The 25,032-nt window shown below is 39.6% G+C and overlaps 1 protein-coding gene across 3 annotated transcripts in view; it reads left to right on the forward strand.

Annotated features, from left to right (window-relative positions):
- arl15a (ADP-ribosylation factor-like 15a) overlaps positions 1-10,637 on the forward strand; it is a 495,451-nt gene extending 484,814 nt beyond the window's left edge. For all 3 annotated transcript variants that reach the window (XM_028805617.2, XM_051930023.1, XM_028805616.2), the window contains one exon: positions 8,790-10,637. In XM_028805617.2, the coding sequence (XP_028661450.1) occupies positions 8,790-8,942 (153 nt within the window). In that variant the 3' untranslated portion in view covers positions 8,943-10,637. The remainder of the gene's footprint in view (positions 1-8,789) is intronic.
- The last annotated feature ends 14,395 nt before the right edge of the window (positions 10,638-25,032 follow it).

Genomic DNA, 25,032 nt, shown 5'->3' on the forward strand with positions numbered 1-25,032 from the left:
TGTTTAATTATGTAATGTTACAATTGCATTGCAGCCAACACTCTTGGATTGAGCATGGGAGTTGTGCATTTGGACGCCATCTCACTGTCAAATGTATTGAAATGTAAATCTTGCCCATTTAAAAAAAAGAAGTGAATTGCTGTTTAAAGTCTACATTTTGAGAAATGTAGTGCTAAATAGTGATGCAGAAAATGTTCCAACATGAACTTAATATTGTCATGACATGTTCTCTGTATTTTTTAATTGAAAACTGTTGTACTTTCCTCAAAATCCTGTGGTTTGTTGATGTATCAAGAATTTGTCTTTTTTGTACCAATGTCTTCCACATAAAGCAGTGTTTATGGAAATTTCTAAATAATTTGGCACATGTGTTTAATTCCTTAAGAATTATTAGCCCACTACAGGTGCCTTGCTGTTTCACAATTGTACACTTTTTCCTTCCTTTCTGGTCAAACTGTTTTTCAGCACTCTTCTTTATGTCTGTCTCCAGATCACCAGTTAACATGTAGCACATCCTCCTCACACATTTAGACAACTGTTCTAAATATATGTTCCACAGATTTCTACGTGTATGTCACACTTGTGAGGCAACTTCTCATTCTTTTCTTGCCACTGCAGCATCTTCAAAACATAGGCCCTTTTACATGTCATTTGTTTGTGCGATAAGGCATATGTCAGGAATGTTCAGTATAACTAGTATTACTACAGTCATGGCCAAAAGTTTTGAGAATAACACAAATATTCATTTTCAGAAAGTTTGCTAGCTCAGTTTTTAAGATGGCAATTTGCATATGCTCCAGAATGTTATGAAGAGTGATGAATTACAATTAATTGTAAAGTCCCTCTCTGCCATGAAAATGAACTTAATCCCAAAAAAACATTTCCACTGCATTTCAGCCATGTCACAAAAGGACCTGCTGACATCATTTTGTGTGATCCTCTCGTTAACACAGGTGAGAGTGTTGACAGGCTAATTAAAAGGCAAGCTCAGTTATAGGATGAACTCTGGACTCCCTGGAGGTCATAGCAAAGGCAAGAATTAAATCAAACTAAGTGCCAATATGAACAATGCTGCATGTCCACACTGACACACTGCGTACTTTCAGCCAAAACATTATTCAGCGGAAGCATGTCAAGAAATGCTTTATACCAATGGCAATATGTCTGCATAAGGAACTCTGTATGATTGGGACTGCCAAGTCAGAAGCTTTCTTTCTTTTAAACTTTTCTTACTTTTTAGTCATTCTAGTGTGTGTGTGTATGCATATATATTTATTTATCTATCTGTTTATATTCATGGAATGAGCTTCTGTAAAAAGCCAGATTTCCCCTGGGAACAAATAAAGTTCTGTCTAATCAAATCAATGTCCCATATCATAAGATTCACTTTTCAAACATCTTTTAATTTATATCACAGTTAACAAATAATTGTTATCTGTACCCTTACTCACAAAAAAAGAAAAGTTACATCATGAATACACCTTACCCAGGAAATTCAGTCCCAATGCTTCTCTTTTGTTCTGTTCTAATATTCCTCTTAAAACATTCCCAAACCTCTTGTTGCTGTTTCCTGTCATTTTATATCTCTGCCTCAATGAATACCATGTGCTGCTTTATCAGTCCCTTTCGTTTCTTCTCATTAACGTGTGTTAATGTCAACAGCACATCTGTTCTGCTGCTGGTTCTTTTCATAATAAAACTAGAATGTTTATTGTAAATAATTTTGTCATTTCTCATTTGTCCATTTCCACATCTTCAAGGTTTGTGGAGTTATTTTAATCCATTGTTTTTGTCACAGCCCTTTTTTACTCTTCATATGTTAGTATTAGAATATACACTGCACTGTCTGTATGTCTTTTATTCTTTGTGAATTAGCATACACTTAGCAAATCAATACATTATGTGATAAATAAAATATTTTGGAAATGTAACTTATTACTTTATCTCCCTTTACCTTTTGCCTTGAAGGAATTGCTGCAGTTTAAACTTATGCATAATCTTTTATCTAATATACCTGAAAAATATAATAATCTTTTTTTTAGAATGAAGACCATGTTTAGAACCTTGAAATCATAGTATCACTCTTAGCAAATGGTTTAACCTCTCTGAGCTTCTATTATAAGAAAAAAATAAAGCATATATAAACACTTGCACAGTAAAGTATCCCAGGATGGTGTTCTTCATGTAAAAACAGGAAAAAAAACTAACATTGTTTCTAGGTTTCCACAAGTATCACCATGCGCACACACTGAGTCCAAAGTATATATATTCGATAAGATTCTGTTAATATGTTCAGTTGTGTTTATCCAAAGCTTCCTCTTTTTCTCACAGTAAATCTGTGGTGTGTCTTGTTCTTCTCTTCATTTCTCGTGTCATGAAGATGCTGACCAAAAGGTGCTTGCATATCTGTATTTCATGTTGTTCAATGATCAGGTAAACTTGGGTTGGTTGTGAGGTAAACAAACATGCAGTTATTTGTTTTTTCTGGACTAACATGGCAGAGATTGTTCCAGGGGTATCAGGCTGATACACCATTTTGGCACATTTATACTGTGCTGGACATGGATCTGTTTGTCTTGAATTAGGAAAAGTGTATTTACACTGTCACTTGATCTGCATTCACTCAAGCCCTGGTGTCTTTGAATTCACACTTTCTCTGTTGTTCGTTTTTTTTAACTGGAGATGTTTTCAAGGTTTTCGTCTGAATGAAGGCTATATTTTCACTTGAAGCATACTTTGGGAGGAAGAATATGTGACCAAGCAGAGTTTTCTAGATCTCCATAACGTTGACATTAGACAAATATGATTCCTAGTTCATGAGTGTCACAATCTTGGAACATTTGTCTGTTTTAAGTTAAACTGAAGTGATGGGTTATTAAACACATTGTTTGTACTGCTACGTATATCAAACAAGACACTCTGTACACAATACAGGGCAAATTAGTCACATCTAAATAACAAAGATTTCTTTAAAACTAAATTGGGAGACATAAATATGGCATAAGATATGTCTGGACTTTCTAGTCTTTATTACTTGTATGTGTTTAATTTAGTATAAATTGGTCATGTTAAGATAAATGTCCGCTCTTAACTGGCTTGATCTTAGTTAGTGTGCCACAGATCTGACATTCTTCAACTTGTAACCATTTCTACCAGGATAAGTTCTGGCTCCTCATGGCCCTTTACATAAATTAGAATATTAATGGGTGTATAATTCTGTATTCATTTGAAATTACAGTTAAAATGATACATTTAAAAAACATATATGCACACACTTGAAAACATCTTTAGCCTGATTTTTCTGCATTATTAAGTCTTTTTCACAATAAATATTAAATATAAGGGCACCCAGAGTAAAAAGCTGACACTCAATTTTTTTATTTACTAGGGGGCTCTGCCACCTGCTCGTTTCGCTCGCCCACCCCCGGGTTTGGTTTACCGGATATACAATGGGAATTGTTACATATGCATTATTTTCACTTTTACTTTAAAACTTTTGTAAAAACAATACTTGTCCTTTATTTCTGGCCCCGGACGTGGTTAAATCTCTTTCTCACAGGATGTATAACGCTGCTTGCGTTGTGAAGGGGGGGCGACTGCGGTTGAACGTACGCTAAGGAGATGCAGTCGGATCATGTTGTCTTGCTGGTGCTGCTGGCAAGGTGCCTGTTATGTTTGTCGCGCTATCATTTCGCTTTGTGAAAAGGGGGGGTATAGGGGGGGGTGGCCTTTGGACACACGCTAAGGTGTTGCAGTCGGATCATCTGCTGGCTTCCTGCGTATTCTGCTTGTCGTTGTTTTAAGAGCTGGGAGCACATGATGTCTGACTACCAAAAGCATTCTAACAACTGCTTGGTTAGATGTCCGGTAACTTGTTTCAAATGTTGTCTCACTGCCTTGTCGCATGACGTTACAGTGTCTCTCTCGGGATGTAAAAATGCAATCTCTTGGCACAAAGTCTGATGTTTAAGGTCCCCCCGCGAGACGCTTCGTGGCCAATGTCTTTCATCTCGCGGGTTCTTTTAAGCGTCTTCCGAGAAGATCACATCTCGTCTCCCTTCCACCAAGATTTTTTGTTATAATAGATTTTTTTTTTAATAATGCTCTGGAAAGTTGGACAATGCCTAATGTATCATGTGAAAAATTAACTGTGCCCTTGGAGTCCATGACTAGTTACATTGCCATTCACATCAGAAACTGCAACAAGATTTTTCTTGTTTTTACTCATCATGCTTTTACTGCACAATGAAAAAGTTTTATTTTACTGTTTGTTGCAAAATGTGCTCAATGTCCGTGTCATTTATTGGCTTTTGAACACACACTGCTTTTTTATGTTCCTGCAACTACACCTTAATGGCATTTGGGTCTGAACATTTGTTTGGGTTACACCAGAATGCCACTTTTCATTTTCTTCAGCCATTTTAAAGTAGGTTGGCTTTTGTATTTTCAGTCATTGCTTTGCTGCAGAAGTTGCCTGTGCTTTAGCATCAGCTCAGTGAATGGCCTGACATTCTAAGCAATTTTCAGATATAGTGTGGAATTTCACTACTGCTTCATTAATTGTTGTCCAGATTTTAATGTCCAAATGATTACCAAACCATGAGTCTACCATCAACATGCATGGATTTTAGGATGAAGCTCTTATTGTGGAATGCAGTGGCCAATAGAGTCTAGCTGCAGACCTTCACAGCTCTGCTCCATTGACAGGGACTTTTGCCTTCCACATCAGTAATGTTATGCAACATGCCCTGTCATTTGGGTCTGTCTCAACTCACACATTTCAAGGCATACTTCATGCATTGTTCTCTTGAAAAAATCCTTAAGCTATGTTTAAGATTAGAGTTGTGGAAGGTTCATGTTACTCAGGAGTAATAATTACTGTTGAGTAGGGGAGTCATATACTTATCATGTCATGTAGCAGGACTTGTATAGTGCTATGGGCCATAGCCAGACCCCCATCTGAGTTTCTTCTGTGTAAATTATGTGACTTAAATTCCGATCCTCTGTTAAGCAAAGCTTCTCACAGTGTTAGTTAGCTTTTCTCCACAATCAGCAAAGACTTTTTTCCTGACCTTTCGGGTATCACCTAACTGCATTTTAACAAAACTGAAGCAAGCGTTGATACTGTTTGTCAGCTTCATATTTCACCCTTTACTCTACAGTGGAGCCCATATTTTTCTGTGTCTTTCTAACAGAAGAACAGTCCATAAATCTCAAAGTGATTTTACAAGGTTCTTTGTGACATTGTAGTTAATGTGAATGTGAATTTCCCTTGTACAGATTTGCTTTGGCTTCAGGCATTTTTCCATTTAGTGTGGCTTTCTTGAGCTCCACAATCTTAGATATGGCGTTTGTAGGTTTTACACCCAGACTAAAAGGCACTGCCAACGTTTCTACTGAGTGTTATAGGAATTTATCATGAGATTATTTGCCTCTAGAACCTGTGTGCTCAGACCTAAATCAGCCAGGCTAGTTTAAATGAGGCCTGCTTTTTAACCAAAGTATTCCTTTAATTGAGGTGAATTTAGCAATGTTTATCACACCTAACTGACTATGTTGTGTATCGTATTACCCTTCACTCTAAAAAAATGAAAAGTGAACTCAAAATTTGAGGACAGTTTTTTTTCCTATAGAACTACTACAACTCATGGAAATATTTCCCAAATTTACTGTGGAAACAGTGATAGAGAAAATCAGACTTTTTCACAGTGCGGCATATGTGCAGATTAGGTTGGATTATACGTAATTTGTCTCCAAGGGGAAGTTAACATTTTACAGAAGCTACAAAAAATCCATCCATCCATTATCCAACCCGCTGAATCCGAACACAGGGTCACGGGGGTCTGCTGGAGCCAATCCCAGACAACACAGGGCACAAGGCAGGAACCAATCCTGGGCAGGGTGCCAACCCACCGCAGGACACACACAAACACAACCACACACACCAAGCACACACTAGGGCCAATTTAGAATCACCAATCCACCTAACCTGCATGTCTTTGGACTGTGGGAGGAAACCGGAGCGCCCGGAGGAAACCCACGCAGACACGGGGAGAACATGCAAACTCCACGCAGGGAGGACCCGGGAAGCGAACCCGGGTCTCCTAACTGCGAGGCAGCAGCGCTACCCACTGCGCCACCGTGCTACAAAAAATAAATATGATAAAACAAACAGCAACCCCACCACCACCACCAACAAACACACATAAAAAACTTTTTGCTTCGATAACAAAGAGCTTCTACTGTCAATACAGGCTGGTAGGTGGCAGTAAGATGATGTCAGATCTTGAGTATGAATACTAAATATATAGTCTGGGATATACATTTACTCAGTTAATTACACCATTACAGACAACTAAAGTGCAGCAATATGGAAGTGCAAACTTGTGATAGAGAAAAAGAATTCAAATCATATATGTAACATTAATTTAGGACTAAAGACCAGGATATGACAAAAATGATTCATCACCATGCTTTAGTTTGGATTAGAGATGGATAGACAGATAGACTGATAAACAGAGGGACAGTTGGAAATTTGGCTTTTCAAGGAAGTTCTTTAAATAAATAAATACATAAATATATACACACTTTGGTCTAAACACATATAGCATATAGCAAGAAAATTAAAAAGAAAGAAAAGTTCTGACTTGGCTGTCACAGTCACAGTGAGGCATTATGCAGATTTATTGTTGTTGGTATGAAGGAACCCCCATAGCATTTCTTGACACACGTCTGCTGAATGATTTGTTGGCTGAAAGTCCGCAGTGTTAGTGTGTCAGAGAGAGGATGTGCGGCATTGTTCAAAATGGCACTCAGCTTTTTTTTTTTTTTTTTTTAATATAAATTCTCTCCTTCGCTGCGATCTCCAGGGGGTCCAGATTGCGTCCTATAACTGAGCCTGCCCTTTTAATTAGTTTGTTCGTTTGGTGGGCCTCTCTTGAAGTGATGTTACCATCCCTGCACACCACAGCACAGAAAATCACACTGGCCATCATAGAGTTATAGATGATGTGAAGGATGTCACTTCCCATATTAAGGAAGAAGAGCCTGCCCTGCTGTTTCTTATATTGTGTTCTGTGTTATGAGACCAGTCCAACCTCTCATTAATGTTATTGTAAGAGTGGACCACCTCTACATCCACTCCTTGAATAGTGACTGGACATAGAGGCTCTTTAGTGCGGCAAAAGTTAACAACCAGATCCTTGGTTTTGTTGATGCTAAGATGCAGACAATTCTATTTACACCAAGAAAGAAACTTCTTTACTTGGCTCCTTATCTCTGTCTCATTCCCTTTATCAAAACACCCAGTAAGTGCAGAGTCATCTGAGAATTTCTGTAAGTGACATGACCTGGTGTTATGTTTATAGCCAGTGGTGTACAGAGTGAAGAGAACAGGAGAAAGGACTCATCCTTGTGGTGCTCCAGTGTTGCTCCAATCCGTATCAGAAACGCATTCCTTGAGTCTCACAAACTGCAGTCTGCCCAACAGATAATCCATTCTCCAGGACACCACAGGCTCATCTACCTGCATATCTCTGAGTTTACCACTTAATAGAGATGGTTGGATGGTACTGGAGGTGCTGGAGAAATCAAACACATAATCCTCACAGTGCTGGTGACTTTTATCAAGGTGAGATGAAATGTTATGGAGCAGCCAGATAATTGCATCCTCCACTCCAGTCTTTGCTGTATAGGCAAACTACAGTGGGTCCAGGTGGTCTACCACAAGAGTACTCATATAGTCCAGGACCAGTCTCTTAAAGGGCTTCATGATGTGAGACGTAAGAGCCTCTGGTCTGTAGTCATCAGCTGAAGAGGCGCCTGCCTTCTTTGGAACAGGAACAATGCTGGATGTTTCTGAAGACTTACAGACAGACTGAACAGGTGACAGAGGACACCACAAAGCTGGTCAGCACAAGCCTTAAGAACTCGTTTCGTTTGGGCTTGTGTCTGTTTACATCATATAATTTTTAATTTTGTATTTCACCTGTAAACATGTTAGTGTACTCGGTAAAAAGCATTGTACAAGAATGAATTGACTTGACTAACAATAACTGCTTTGAAACTGACTGTGGAAAAGCAAAAATTCATGGCATCTCCTGGACCAACAATGGAAATTGAGCATTTTGAGACAGTGGTTATTTTATTAAAATTACACCACAGATGTGTGTTTTATTTTACACATTTTACTTTTTTAGCACTTGATAATTCTTTTAGAAATGTAAAGGAAACGTTTGGTAAACCCTTTTCATTCTTTTCAGTAAAATCACAGATGTTTCTCTTTGCTCTTGTTGCACGGGTTTGCCAGCATAATAAAATAAATCATGCAGAAAAAGTCAAAGCCCTTTCAGTTTGTAGAATCAACTGCTAATATTATGCTCCTGGCTATCATTTTTTTATTATGAATAGTTTTATTTTTAACAGATGGTTATTTTTAAATTGAACTCATTTTACATTGATTAAATAAGCACAAAATCTAAATATCCATTTCAGAATCTGATTCCACTTTTTAAACGTTGCATTTCAGTTACTATGTGAAAAAATATTGGCTCTGTTTGAATTTCAGCCTGACTGCATTTCCGAAAGCACTTGATTCATCATTTAAGACCTCAGAACAAGAGCAGACTGCCAAATCTGTCACCAAATAAAACTATCGGTTGACCTCCAAGTTGATCAACAGTGTCCTTAGGCATAAGAACAGGCAACAGATTTAGATTAAAATACAAGACTGGATTTTGATGTTGTATGTTTAACTGGGTGTGGTTCTTTTTTATTTTTTTCTCTTTCAGATAAAGAAATATTTTGAACTGGAGCCCCTGGCCCGAGGAAAAAGGTGGATTCTGCAGCCATGTTCTATGGATAACATGGAAACGGTAAAAGACAGCTTCAGTCAACTGATCAGTCTCTTGGAGGAAAAAGACCTGGAGCCAGGGCGAATATGAAGTGTCCTGCAAAAAAGGAGAAAACTAAACATACACTGAACATACAGTAGGTTCTGTTGGCAGAATACTAAGTGGTATGCAACTGAACTGTATATGGGTATTAAGACAAGATGGTGTATTGATTGATTGAATTTATAATAGATTTCTAATCCTAGCGAGAGATTCACATTAACATATCATGTAGATTATATACACAAACACTCACACATAAATGTATATGTAGTAAATACTGTTCTTTAAATTACACAATCCAAGTGGAAGGAACACAGTATGGTGAAGTCCGATATTAATTGTGCTGTTACATTTTAACTACACAGAAATATTTGGAAGAATGCTAGATCTAACTTTTTGCTACAATTTCAAAGTAGATTGCCTCTTAAGCATCGACAAGTTAGTACATTTATCAACGTATCAAGGAATGTTTTAATAATACAAATTTTATTCTATGGCCTTACATAATACTCATAATAGTGCTTTTCAAGTCCATCCTCAAAAACTTGAGGTCAGTTAAACCTTTGTCAGACTTTCCTAGTAAAGAAATTAATTATAAATATTACATTTGTGTTTTGTCTGAAATTTCCACCTTATTATATGCCAGGTTAAGAATGAGCCATTTATAAACCTTTTGGAATGCTGGCTGCGATAGAGCATGAATTAGAAACAACAAAATGTCATTCAATAAAGGGATTTTTTTTCCTCATCATTACGTATAATTCTATGTTTTATGTCCGTTTAAAATTTCTTTATAGTTATATAAAAGAGGGAAGACATCAATCCAGCTGTTTCTCATTTTGTGCTGTGGAAAAAAAAAAGAATCTGCAGGCAGCACTCATTTATAAAGCTAATGATAGAAATGTAATGTCATGAATGACTGACAGACAGACTGTATTATCATAATGTGTTTTTGAACATGTGGGGATTTACTTTTTTTTTATTTCAACACACATGATTTGCTGTTCAAGTCAAGTATTACTGCTCTGTGGTATGTGAAGCTTTTGTTTTTAGTTCAGGGATTTCTCCCCTCTGCTTTTTACATTTAAACCCCAAACCCTTGTGCTTTCTGTCAGACCTGCCTGCAACTTTTCTCATCAGTTAGAATAAAAACACTATCAATCAGAAGCCACAACAGCTGTTTCTGACAAGTCCTTGTCTGACGCCTAATACCTTCCAACTGTCAGCGAGATCCCCTCCCTGTCTGCCGGCTTTGCCCTGCTGCTCTTCTTCATGTTTGTCCCTTTGCTTGTAATGTTATGCTTATATTGTCCTCTTAGTATTTATTGTCTGTGGGCTCTCCTCTATTTTGTAGTGTTTTATGTGCCACAAGTGTTCTGAAGTTCTTGATATATCTGTTTTAATAAATCTGTGTCATTTTCCTTAACAATGTTTTTATTTTTTAATTTTCTTTTTTAAGTACGCTTGGTGTATGTTGTAATATTTATAGAATTTACTGAATTTTGATACCCTATTAGCAGCTGCCTTTTTTGTAATTCATTTCTAATATCTAAGATTTGTACATTTATTACAGGTAGACTTGTTAGTTGAATTGGGCACATAGAAGTGTTTGTACTGGAGAAACAAACTCCATATTTAGCAGTTAGCTGACTTGTGCTGACAAGTCATTCACAAAGTATATTCTGTGAAAGTGTGAATTGATATAAATATCTGTGTCCAACAATAAAGGCTGTATAAAGAAAATGCGTCTCTGGTGTCTTTCTTTTGCCTCTTTATCTTCTAAATAAAACACTTAATATGAGTTTCACTGCACCGCTTGTAGCTCAGGGCTGGCACAGCGTGTCCCATGACAGATGAGCAGCCTTTGTTCTTCATGTTTGCCCGCATTATTTTTAGTATGTTGACCTCAGACCTTCCTGTGCTAGCGACAGAGGCCACCATGGCATGGTGAAGTGAAGCAGTGCTTGACAGTCTGCCAGGCTTTTCCAGATCAGGTCCTACCATATCTGCATACACTTATTGTTACCCTAGAGCATTATTCCAAATCCACCCACCTCATCGTGTTTCAATGTGGAACTTTTAATTAAGTATACACACCAGGGTCACCAGGTTTAATAAGCAAATTGATATAAATCAGTTTATAGTTTTACAGCCTGTGCGATGGATGAGAGCGACCAATAACATTTTTGAAAAATGTTGTGATTACATATTTCTTTACATGGTGATGATAAACAGACTTTCTTTACTTTCCGTAAACTTTCTTTACATACATCCAATCTGTTTTATGTGCCAGTTTATTCCAGTTTAGATATGAGAGAGAGTTAGAACCTATACTGGAACCATCAAGTACTGTAGATGTGGATGCCCATTCATGGCAGGGTACAGTCCCACAAGGCCAATTTCCATCTGTGCTTTACATTTTCATTATAACAGGTACATTTTGGGAGTACTTGGTCAGTGATATTTCTGTTGGCATTTGACTGTCAGAGGGAATTAAATACACTACAACAAAAAATCAGAAGTGCTTTATTAGAAAATGCTTAACTTTAGTGATGTCTACTTGACAATGTTACACATATCAGTGTAACTACAGGTAATGATGCAATTATAAAGAATATTTTAGGGCACCAAGAGTCATATTGCAGATATGCTGAGAAAATTAAAATGAAATATTTTGGCAGTAGATGATGCAGTGTGTATTACTGCTGCCTTGCAGACCTAAAGTTGTAGATTCAGGTTCCAGCCTGGTTTCTATCAGGGTGGGTTTTGCATGCTTTTCCTTTATCAATGTGAGTTTGTGGGTAGGTTAATTTAGCTGATGTCCTTAAATTGTCTCTGATTCAGGTAGTGTGGGTGTGTGCGTGAGCCTTCTGCTCCTGTGTTTAATGTGAAAGTAAGAATGGATAGATAGATAGATAGATAGATAGATAGATAGATAGATAGATAGATAGATAGATAGATAGATAGATAGATAGATAGATAGATAGATAGATAGATAGATAGATAGATAGCTGATAAAATACTTTCTTTGTCCCAAGGAGTAAATTTAGCTTGTGCAATGGCATGAAAATGCAGGTTCTATTTTACATGCCACAATTGTTAACAGTGTTACAATTAAAAAACTACATCTAAAATACAGCTCAATAAAGACAATGTTTTTTATCTTCCAAAAAGTCAAACTTGCCTCCATATTCCTTGCAGACATTCCAGAGCACCATTCATCTTGCTCTCTTTTTCTAAGTAAAATAGAGTTAGTGTCCTTACCAACATCTTCACTGCTGATCCTCCCTGGTTTCTCTCCTGACATTTATATTGAAAATGTCTGTAAGTGAGTGAATCTGGAATGGCCTCCCATATTGTATTAGAGGACACAGTACCCCTTGATGCCCACAAGGTCTTCCTTGGTGAGGCCATTGTCTCAATCTGAAGCCACAATAAAATATCACAGTCCACTGTTGTCGTCCACTCTAAACCCAGCCCAGTGCATTAGAAGTCACAATCATCAAACAGCAGAGCTCATTAAATAAAGAGCAAAAGAGAAAGAAAACACATCAAAGGAGTGAGACATTAGAATGGCAGCCATCTTCTGTACACTACATCAGAGCAGGTAGCCAGCAGCATGGCACTGTAGGCAGCAAATATGTTGAATCAAACCAGTAAAGTTACAATGGTGTTTTCATTGATATCAACCCATCTGCTAAATTTCATGATTTTGATGCAGGAATGACGCTTACACTTAAAATGGTAAAAACAAAGGAACAATCTTTTGTAAGAAGTGACTCGGCAGGCAGACAACTCGGAGAAGCTAAGAAAGGTTGGGGTACCATCCTGGTAGCCCTGTTTAATAATGAACTGAAAAGATAATTGATAACAGCCCAAAAAAACACATAAAATTTCAGGCAGTGATTAGCAGTTGGAGCTCTGTCCTCTGGAATATTCAGTTTGACGTCTGATGGCACCTTCTGGGAATGGGCCAGCTTTATTCTCTGGGGACTGGAAGGGGTGGAGTTTCTTGGGTGGGGGAAGGAAGGAAAATGTAAGGTTAGCATCAGTGCCCGCTCTTGTTCCAGGGTGGTATTTCTTGCCTTATCAGAGCCAGGACGGTGATTCCCAGATGTGCATGCGTGACACCTTCTTTGCACAAAATACCGAGTAGACACATTTTGTAATTCTGTTTGCCTTTTTAAAATTTTAAAGAATAAAAAATGTTATGGAACCATCTTCAATAATGTTTACGGTATCACATCTAGACGGAATGGATTTGCTTTTCTGTTATTTTCTCAACCACCACTGGGGGGCTGTGCATCAGGCTTTCTTTTTAGAGGGAACAGCCTGACATGTGAACACCTCGGGCCTTCCTTGAGTTGTGTTCCAATAAGAAAAGGCCTGACGTGGGTCATCTTCTAGTATTGTCTACTTGATATCTGCATCCTCTCTCACAGTGTTTCATACTTTATACTGTAGAACACCAACCTATGTTCACTTCAGACCCTCAATATGATATTTCCACTCCAAAGAAGGATTAGATTGGATGTGTCCTGAGATGCCATTTTTGCAGGATGCTATGACACTTAGCTGTGTGTATTGCTAATTCCCACAATCCTTCAAACAACCCCCTCATATAGCTCTGTTTTGGACAAATAAATTGTTCCTTTGATCTTATTTTGTATTAACGCTTGCACTTTGTCTGAAGTCCTGGTTTTCATGGAAATTAGACTGTTTAGGGTGGCACGGTGGTGCAGTGGTAGCGCTGCTGCCTCGCAGTTAGGAGACCCGGGTTCGCTTCCCAGGTCCTCCCTGTGTGGAGTTTGCATGTTCTCCCCGTGTCTGCGTGGGTTTCCTCCGGGTGCTCCGGTTTCCTCCCACAGTCCAAAGACATGCAGGTTAGGTGGATTGGCGATTCTAAATTGGCCCTAGTGTGTGCTTGGTGTGTTTGTGTGTGTCCTGCGGTGGGTTGGCACCCTGCCCGGGATTGGTTCCTGCCTTGTACCCTGTGTTGGTTGGGATTGGCTCCAGCAGACCCCCGTGACCCTGTGTTCGGATTCAGCGGGTTGGAAAATGGATGGATGGATGGATGGATGATCACATCTGTTGCAAAATGTACATATTGTAGCAAAAGAGAGCTCTAGCATGTTGGTGTTTTATTTATAGAATGCACACCCATTGTTCATACTTTCTTGGACCGTGACATGACCTGCCTGTGCAAGTGTCAGACCCTTTCTCTTTTACGGAGTACATCACCCACTTGTTATCCAAATCCCCCTGAAACAAAGTTCCTACTTGCTTCTAATTCTCTTATTGCAGTAGTCACCTTCCTGGGATCAGATCTTTGGCCCAACTTGACTTCAGGCCTAAGAGTGGCAGGCAGTAGTCATTTATGCCTTGCCCTGCATTTACCCAAACACCATTCTCTTATCTATTTTTGGGGTCGCTGTTAGTCACAGGTTCTTGTAAACCATTGCAATCTACAAGGTAACATCTGCAGCCAAGTGGCTTGGCGCCTTAGTGGATATCATTGCTGCTTCACGGATCAAGTGTCTTGCTTTCAAGTGCCACACCTGGGCATCAACTGTTTGGAGTTTGCGTGTTCTCCCCTTATTTCCATCTGTGTACTTTAGTTTCCACCCAGAGCCCAAAAAATAACCTACTCAGGTTGATTGGCAAGTCCAAACTTCCCTGTGTAAGGAGGAGGAGTGTCCTTTAAGATGTTAGCAGGATAGGACCCTGTGATGGACTGGTACCCCATCCTGACTTGCATGCAGACTCTGACCAATTGGATTAAGTGGGGTTGAGAATAATATGACATGTTAGTTTCGAGGTCTTGTCTCTTGATGTGAAGTCCACGGCCCCTGTTATTATGTTTCACTGACATTTGAGGCGTGTGTTTTGTTTTACATTATTAGTCACTTTTTCTGATTGACGTCCACTGCCCTCTTTTGTGTTTGCCAGATATTCGTGCTACTGTGCTGTCATCACTACGGTTGTTGTGGGACGTGAGTATATATGCACTTTGTTGTGTTCATTATACACATAGGTGACTCTTTGACAGTCCGGGTGAGGAGGTGGAGAGGGAGAGGATGACACCAGAAGGAACCCAAACCAAAACAAGGCTGGAGGTGGCTTCTGGTTATGAAAAGAATGGTTCTCCCCCATAAGTATGCCCAGTACTGTTGAGAGTGGAGGAAACCAGTTCACCAGTAAACCCAGGTAATTTTTCAAACCAAAGAACAGAGTTGTCGGCTCTGATCTTATTAGAGAGCCTGATGTCATTGTTGGGACGTTTCATTTTTCTCAGTTATTTTCTTATTGAGTGAGTGCATTTGTTTTAGCTTTTGAGTTTCTACATTATTGACTTGAATGTGGGGTCTTCTTCTTCTTATTTTAATGTTCTGCCCCACTTGGCTGAGACTTCTTCAGGGTGGCACTCATGACTGAGCTTGATATTGAGCAAAGCAAGGTTCTGCAAGCTCTCCAGTAAGGTTTTTATGCTAGCTTCTTCTTCACAGGTTAACGTCAGTGGCTGCGGGAATTTTCATCACTGAAGACCTTCCCAGTACATCTCGCCATTACTGCTCCCTGTGCAGACACCTCAGCTGTGCTTCCAGCAAGTCCTAATAAACTCGAGCACTGCCTGGTGCTGTCACTTCCCTTTGTCTGGTATATTTCCTTATTTCCTTTCTTCATTTTGAGATTATCGTTTTTATAATCAGTTTCTTAGTTTTAGGAAGTTAAAGTCCTGCACTATTGTGCCAACCCCAAAGTCTGAGATGTTACTGATAACCTTTGAAAATCCACATGTTAAAGATGTGTTTGTAATTATAGACTCAGTTTCTGCTTTCTTCCCTCACAGCTGGTTTCCCATAATGTTATAACAGAAGACATGATGAAAGAGGACTTCACTCATTCACTGTGTGTTTCCAATGGCTACTTGTAACTGTTCAGGAGTGAGGCTGTAGGAGACCGAGAGCTCACGCCTGACATGACACACAAGCATTCTGCTGTCTGCATATTGGTCACCAAGATGGGAGCAGCTTGTGAGTGCATCTTTTGAAACCCAAAGATTGCTGTTTTTCAGCTGGCATACAGGGAAACCAAACAGACAATTCTTGTGTGAATGGAGTTATTTGTGGAACATAAATCCTTGACCTGTGTGTGTGTGTGCGTGTGCCCAGTGGTAGACTGCCATTCCATCCTGGTTTGTAGGTGCCATCTTGCATCTGATGCACTCAAGGTAGGCTTTGCCTGAATGTGCCTTACAATGTACTAAATGCCTTCAAAAAAAATTAAAGGATAAGGCGGCATTCTGTTTAGCACACCCGCTCTCAGTCCTGGAGTGCTGGCCCTGTGAAGGTAGCCTATTGTCACTGTGCCTGGTGGGCTTTTTTTCACTACCGTCATCTTCAAGATGTCTGTGGTAATCAAGTTGACGACTGTTAATTGTTGTGGTTGTGTATGTGAGTGTGCCCTGTGCCCTGCAATGGACGGACAGCTGTCAAGGATTGGTTCATGCCTTGCGCCAAAAGCTGGCCTTCCCGACCCTGATTTTGATTAAGTGTGTCCAAAGAATTGCTGTGTGGACAAAGCAAGCCAGGTCAGAAGCGGTAACAGTTAATAGACCATGTGTAGCCGGATTATTAAAAAGGGAAGGCAAAATTTGACGAAAGAACAGATGAATGAGACAGCTAAAGTCGAACTTGGGGATGGTGGAGGGGGGCTTGAAAATGATGGATGCTTAGAACCTGCTATTAGACAGAAAAGCAGACAGAGAGACATGGCATCATGAATATTGCATCATGGAGGGAGTGCAAGAGGATACAACCTCAACTGTTATTCCCTAAGCATGTGTAATTGGAGAAGGCCAAATTGTGATGATATTCTAGTGAAAGGTTGGCCCATGGCTGCTGCCCACATCTCTGAGTGAAAGAATTCATTTTGTGGAAGCCTCATCAAAGCTGATGCTTATCTTCATGAGTTTGTTTATTGCATTAAATGAGTATTAAACTGGCAGCCACTCTGAAATATGAAATAGCTGAAAAGTGAGCCCTTGTTAAACCAGACTGGTGCAGGATCGTGTGTCTGGCGTAATGCAATGAAAACAGCGAGACAGGCAGTAAGCAGAAAGCACATGAATAATTAAAGAGCCGGCTTCCTTTATTATGTCTGAAGAACTCTGAGTGAGGAAGAAAGAAAGAGAGAGTGGATGGGAAAATCGGCCCAAGTGTCACTGAGTTATGGAGGAACAGTGAAAGGCATGGGTTAAAGTCCTTGCAAGTGCACGTTTTAGCTGTGGTCTTTTTATTTTACTTTTATAATGTATTTTTGCATCACAAAATATGCTTTGCAACGTGATGCAAGTATACATTTCAAAAGAGAATGGACTGTGGTCATCAGGAAATGCACCTGGTCAGCTACAGGTATACTGTGGCATTCAGTTACTGCAAATTCGCATTAAAAAGACCCCTGTGTCCTTAGAAAACATTCACAGCACCCCCACCCACCTGTACTGGTGACACAAGACAGGACAGCTCCATGAGGTCACGGCCACACTGTCAACTCCAAATTCTGATTTTTCCTTCTGCATGGCGAAACAGAAATGGAGATTTGTGGTACCCACTGCACCCTTATCTCCCTGACCATAGGTGACAGGAGTGGAGCCCAGCCTGAATTTTCTATTTGTAGCCCATTTGCCGCAAGATCCATGGCTTTGGCCCTTCAGCACACCATTGTTGTACAGAGCCGTTAGCTCAAATGTGTTTGGCCATTTTCTTCTGACCTTTCTTCTTAGTTCCTACAAATCTGCTGCTCGTGTGATGGTTTTGTTTTTCCTCTTTTTCATCTTATTACCCCATTCTTTGAATATGACTAGCAGTGTTGGGGAACAAAACTTTTAATGAAATCTAAATACATTGCTGATTACTTACAAAAAGAGTAACTAGATGTGTTATGTAGTTACTCATTATAAACTGTAATTCATTTCATACAGTGCATTACTTTTGTGGTTCTTTTTCTTATTTCGTATGATAAACTGTGCACTGGCCAGCATTTGTTATTGTATCCTATGACAACCTATGAACCTTCACGAAACTGACAAGAAGCACAGCCAGATGTGGTAATTTAATTGAGTTTTATAAATACATTTAGTCCATTATGTGCTGTGAAGTAAATAATATCTGTCCCCTCTTTCCATCCTCAAAGCGAGCCCACAAAGGCCTCTGTGGCACCAGATCACACTGTTTCTACATATCTGTGGGTGAAAACTAAACTGACACTTTCCTGTTACTGGACTGCATGCAGCGCACTCTTCTGCTTCAGATTACATTTACCCCTCAGCACATGCAGGGTTAAACAAATGCTTACAACTTTTGTTCAGTTCTTTTCACTTCAATGCATACAACACACACGTTTAACCCCGTCATCATGAGCTGTGGTCTGATGTTACCCAATAAACACAATGCTTCTGCGAAACTTTTTTTTTTTGGATTGTCAGATATAAGCTTCAGTAGACGGTAGTGAGACCAGATATGTTATATGGGTTGGACACGGTGGCACTGACCTGAAAGCAGGAGACAGAGCTGGAAGTGGCAGAGTTAAAGATGTTAAGGTTTACATTGGGTGTGACGAGAATGGACAGGATTAGAAATGAGTACATCAGAGGGTCAGCTCAAGTTGGATGGTTGGGAGACAAAGTCAGAGAAGCGAGATTGTGTTGGTTTGGACATGTGCAGAGGAGAGATGCTGGGTATATTGGGATAAGGATGCTAAGGATAGAGCTGCCAGGGAAGAGGAAAAGAGGAAGGTCTAAGGGAAGGTTTATGGATGTGATGAGAGAGGACATGGTGGGTATAACAGAGCAAGATGCAGAAGACAGGAAAATATGGAAGAAGATGATCTGCTGTGGCATCCCCTAACGGGAGCAGTCGAAAGAAGAAGGAGAAGAAGTAGCGCAGCAACCAACGTCTGTGTGTGTTTTTTATTTTTATTTTTTTTTGTAATGCAGGTATTTTTACAATAAATTAAGTATAGCTTAGCATTGCCAATCACTTTAAAAAGTAATCTAACTAAGCGAAGCACGTTATTTTTAACATGTTACATCCACCGCTGGTGACTGACGTATACAAATTCCAGAAGAGTCGTTGTTTCTGGATCTACCAGATCTGGTACCATAGTCAGCACAGTCAAAGTTGCTTAGATCAATATTTAAATAGACCACCACTAAACCTCTTGACCAGGCTTCCATGCTGTAAATTTTGTGTTTCAGCCACATGGAACAATTATGATGAGAACAGACTATTCAGCCCAATGTGCTTGTCTGTTCTATTTACCTAGATTGTCCAAAATAATAAGAGTCGAGGTCTCAAGGTCTTTAAAGTCCTATCATCGACCTCACTTCTTGTTAATTTATTTCACGTGTCTATGGTTCTTTGTGTGTTTTAACATTTATATGAAATCTGCTTTTCACAAGTTTCCAACTGTGTCCCCATATAGTTGATGAACTCATTTTACAGTAACAGTCTCGATCCACTGCACTAATTCCCTTCATAATTTTAAACACTTTAGTCATATCACCTCATAATCTGTTTGCTAAAACTTTAAAAGTTTGATTCCTTCAGTCTCTCCTCATAGCTCATACCCCTTAGTCCCAGAATCAGCCTTTTCACTCTCCTCTGGACTTTCTGTAGTGCTGTTAAGTCTTTTTTGTAATATGGAGACCAAAACTGAACACTGTGCTCCTTTATACTGTATATAAGCACAACCTCCCTTGACTTGTATGTCACAGATTGAGATAAAAAAAGCTAACGTCCTATTAGCTTTTTTTAAATGGCTTCTGCACTCAGTCCACTGTGACCCCTAGGTCCTTCTCAGAAGGTGCACTTTCAAGTTTTAGACCTCCATTGAGTATTCAAGTCTAACATTGTGATGCCTGGATTGCCTACAGCTGGCATACTTTTCATGAACCCGGGTCTTCGATAATCGTATACTAAGAAGGACTGGTGTAATGACATCTTGAGGTCTGTGATTCATAGACTTCACCAGGCTGAGGATCTTCTCTGGTGATGCTCTGCCAAGCCTCTAAAGCAGCCATCTTCACCTCCTGCTTGTTTCAGGGGCTTGTCCCGCTAAGTTTTCTCTTCAGCATATGGAAGGCATGCTCAGTTGGATTTAAATTGGGTGACTAACTTGGCCATTCAAAAAGCCTTCCATTTTTTTGCTTTGGAAACTCCTGTGTTGCCTTAGTAGTATATTTACGATTATTATCATCTTGTAGGATGAAGCTCCATCCTATGAGTTTGGAGACATTTACTGGAACCTGAGCAGATGAGATGTTTCTATGCACCTCAGGATTCTTTGTGCAACTTCCATCAGCAGTTGCATCATCAAAGAAGAGAAGTGGGGCAGCCATACATGTCCAAGCAATAACACCCCAGGGACCACCATGTTTGACAGATGAGGTGGTCTGTTTTGGATCATGGGTAGTTCTTTTTTGTTTCCACACTTTGCTCTCACCATTGCTCTGATACAGGTTCATCTTTGTCTTGTCTGTCCACAAAACCTCTTTCCAATTTGTCAGGCTTTTTTAAGTAGTTTTTTATAAACTGTAATCTGGCCGCCCTGTTCTTGTGGCTAACTAGTGGTTTGCACTTTGTGTAGTGTGGCCTCCATATTTTTATTCATGAAGTCTTCTGCACATATAGTTGCTGACACACACACACATCTGCCTCCTGAAGACTGTTTCTGATTTGACAAGACAGGTGTTTGGGGCTTTTTCATTACTGTAATGAGGATTCTTCTGTCATCAGCAGTGGAGGTCTGCCTTAGCCTACTACTTACTTTGTGATCACTGAGCTCATCAGTACGTTCTTTCATCGTAATAACACTCCACACAATTGATTTAGGTACCATATATACTTGCGTTTAAGTTCTCCTGCGGATAAGTCGGGGCTTGATTTTACCTTAATAATGTCTGGTATTTTATAGTGTCTTTCATATAAGTTGAATGCGGAAAACTCACGCTATTGGTCCAAGAGATTATGATATGCTAACGCCCACCACGGAGCACACTGCCTTTATTTTCTAGGTATTGTGCCTACGAGACCACACGGTAATACCAAAACTATTCCAAAGTGATGTTTGCACTGTTTTGTGTTTTTTGTATCTCACACACTCATACACCTTTATCGTAAGAGCATCCCTTATCTACAATGGAGCATTCAATCAGAAGAAAATCTAAAGCTGATTTTAAATTAAAAGTCATTAAAGTGGCGAAAGAAATTGGTAACTGCGCTGCTGCAACAGCAAAGTTTGATGCGTCTGAGAAACTGATGCGAGAGTGGAGGAAGAAAGTATTTTTGAACGGGCATACAAGTCAGGGTCTGATTTTATGATCGATTTTTCAGGTTTTAAGACCCAATTATACAAGACTATATACGGTAATTCTAAGATTTTACTGACGTCTCTATTGGTTTTATTCTTGTTTTTCAGCCTCGTAATGACTTCTTTAAATTTCATTGGCACAGGTCTTGTCCTCATGTTGAACAATGGCAACTTAGAGACTCCAAAGGTTCGAAGCAAGCCTGGGTATTTTATGCCTGCACCGATGAAGCCCTGAAACACACCTGAGTAACCATAAACACCTTTTGGTGCCTTGAAATGGGTGGACAAGCTATAAAAAGTGTTGCCATTTCTACATGGTGTGACCTAAATGTATGCAAATGCCCTTAAACTAAAGGCTGTAACGTCACTTTAATGAAGTCTAAATTGTTTGATTTGCAATTCTAAATGTGGAGCAGAGGGGTAAATCAAGGAATAATGTGTCTTTGTCCAAAACATCTTAGAGGGCTAACTAACTATATACCGTATACTGTATGTACCCTCTAATGACAGGCTCTTTGTAAGAGCGGGCTATTTATGATAAGGTCGTCTCTGAATGTCTGTGCATGCCTATAAACAGTACTGAAGTTCTGTTCTTGTAAAATGGACTTTTTAACATCCATCCATCATGACCTAACCAACCTACCCAGTTCAGGGTAACAAGAATATGCTTATTATGTTATAGAAAGACAGAAGAGGACAGTGGAAGACGCTGCTGCCTTACTTTCAGGATTACAAACTAATGCATATGCTCTATTTTAGTAAACTTGTTGCCAGATTTTAATTTAAAAATTTTTGTTAAAGTACATTTTTGATTATTCAATTTCAATTAACCCAAATCAATTTCCTATCTTGTTTTAGATTCACAAATAGCTGAAGCCTGCCTGTAGGCACAGAGTTGCTCGGCTGATGTCTGCCGTGGACTGTAAGGAAGCCTCTTAACCTGCCTTTGTAAGGGAAAACTCCTGTATATGTTAGCCATTATAGCACAGATCTGCCCATGAGATGGAATACATTACAAAAAGGCAACAACACACAGTCATGAAAATGAAACAACATCTCTTACCTTCTGCCCCAACAGGATTTTCCTTTCCTAAATAAGTGGGCTTAATAAGTGGATGATTGATTAGTACAAAATAACGCATTTGACATAATTTACACAAGCAAGATGCAAAGTTACAAGGCTTCTGCGCAAAGTCTTAACAATGGTAGCATGCTAATTTGATTTAAACATTATGTATGTAATGATGAGGAATGGAGACTTTAATTTTATCAAACCAGACCCATCGTGTCTTTATATCTTATCTGGTAGCTTTGCTGCCTTATGGTTGTAACTGCTACTGACTGGCTGATCGCCAATCCATTTAGTATAAGAAACACAAATAAATCTTGCTTGTTGTAATCGGCATATTTATGGTGATTTGAAATATAATTGACTGAGTCCTGCTTAGCAAGAGCTGTCCGAGTCTGTTGAGCAGAGAGAGAGAGGAGGCGACTGCAAGAAGATGTCTGCCGAGTATCGCTGTCCAGGTGCTGAAATACCTCAGCTGTCTGGATAAAGATGGCAGCTTCTTTGGCATTTGTTCATCAGAGTCTGATTTTACTCACATCATGGTGAAGATGAAATGGAGTAAACCCCAAAGGAGCTGATGGTATGTATTCCTGTTTCAGTGCTGTTTCAGTGTTATCACTGCACTACCCTTTTATCTTTAATTTAAACTTTTTAAAATACATGCTTTTATACTGGGTGTTATTGGTTCTTCCTCGATTCTAACTTAAGTTAGACACCATTTGTTTAAGTTTACGTGGTACTGACAGATGCCAAATTATGTTACTTTAAAAATATTGGGCAACAGGAGTAAATGATCTCAAGTGACCGTGCAAACCCTGAGTACTACCAAGGAGGCTAAATTTATGTAAAAAATGGTGACTTCATTTTATAAAAGGCATTATAGCATGAATAAAGGGGAGCAATGAAGTACACAACCACCAAGAAACATTGTAGTCTGTCTGGAGCAGACCTTGAGGGTGCTGGATCCTTGTCTTCTAGGTGAGGTCGCTTGTCCTCTTTTCTGCCATTCCAGTATCCCAAAGTACTCTCATGGTCTCTCTGTCTTTCTAAGGTCCAGCACCTCATCTTCCTGCTAGTGGAAGCTTTCCTCAAATCACTGCCCAACTGCAGGCTCAAGGGCCACTGGTCTAAGACAATCGTAAGCACTTCCTGAGGTCATGGCTCTCTAAGCTGAAACCCCCTGACAAGTCGTTCATGCAGAGTCCCTACCTGCATTACACAAGGCAACAAAACAAAAATTTTTGTTTTGTTCCTGGCAAGACAATGTTATTTTCGTGTTGCTTGGGTCAAAAGCAACTAGTAACAACCATCCATTAAGTCAAAACATTGGTTTTGTCACTTCTGTCCAACATTTTGTATACAGTCATGGCCATAAGTTTAGCATCACTGCAGCAAAACCTTGTTTGAGTCACTGCTAATAATTCTGTCGTTCAATGGCATTAAGTTATGGTGCCAAGCTGTTGTATATATAAAGTCTAAACATACACCAATGTAATTGCTGTAACATCAGTCGGGTATATCGCTAGATGTTGTTGACATGACTGCCAGATGGCAGCACCTGTATAGCAGCAGCAATTTGCTGTTTACCAAACCCGAAGTATGTAACACCTTACGTGGACTGCTGCGGCGGTGTATTGATTCCTGACATGGTACAGTATTTACTTAACGGATTACTGTACAGACAGTTTAGAGTATTTGGGTGACTTTTCCCACTGACGCTGCTGCTGTGTAAGGGTATACAGCAGCTCACCCTCTAGTTGCAGCACAGGTGCTAGGCATATCACTACTGAGAATCGAGCGATAGAGCAGATTAGATATATTTTACATTTCTAGAGTGAATACTAAACTAGTGAGTATTTTATTCAAGCATGGCATCGAGAGGTTGTAAATATCCAGCGGACTCTTTTTGTTATATTTGCAGTGAGTTTATCAAAGCGCATGCAAAAAAACACTCATTGACTACATCTGCAAGGATGAATGCAGCATATAAAGAATACTTTGGTATGCCAGTTGGAGATCAAGATAAGTCTTGAGCTCCACACTTTAGTTGCGACTGCTGCAAGAAGACTCTTGAAGGTTGGTTCTGAGGAGAGAAGAGAAGCATGAAGTTTGCGATACCGAGAATTTGGCGAGAACCAACAGATCACCTGAACAACTGCTATTTTTGCATGGTAGATCCATCAAAACGACGTTCTGGGAAAAATGCATCTGCTGTGTTCTATCCTGACATCCCTTCTTCGATCGTCCCAGTTCCACATTCCTCTGACCTTCCCATTCCAGCACCACCGCAGATCATGCTGGTGTCTACGGAAGACACCAGCTCAGACAGCGACACTGATGCAGCTGACGTTTCTCACACTGCTGATGAAAGCACTCCATACTTTCCTAACCTGAACGACCTCAATGACTTGGTGAGAGATCTTGGTCTCACTAAAGCTAAAGCCGAACTTCTGACATCCCGACTGAAACAGTGGAACTTGTTAGACAAAAGCGTGCAAGTTACAGGTCAGAGAAAATGACATCAAGCATTTTCCGTTTTTTTCACCCTTCAAGATAACCTTTGCTACTGCCATGATGTGACAGGTCTATTTGATGCAATTGGGATATCATGTAACTCACAGGTTTGTTGCCTATTTATCGACAGTTCTTCCAGGAGCCTAAAAGCAGTTCTTCTCCACAATGGGAATCAGCTACCAT

This window comes from Erpetoichthys calabaricus, chromosome 7 (genome assembly GCF_900747795.2).
Source record: "Erpetoichthys calabaricus chromosome 7, fErpCal1.3, whole genome shotgun sequence".
NCBI classification, from domain to species: domain Eukaryota; kingdom Metazoa; phylum Chordata; class Cladistia; order Polypteriformes; family Polypteridae; genus Erpetoichthys; species Erpetoichthys calabaricus.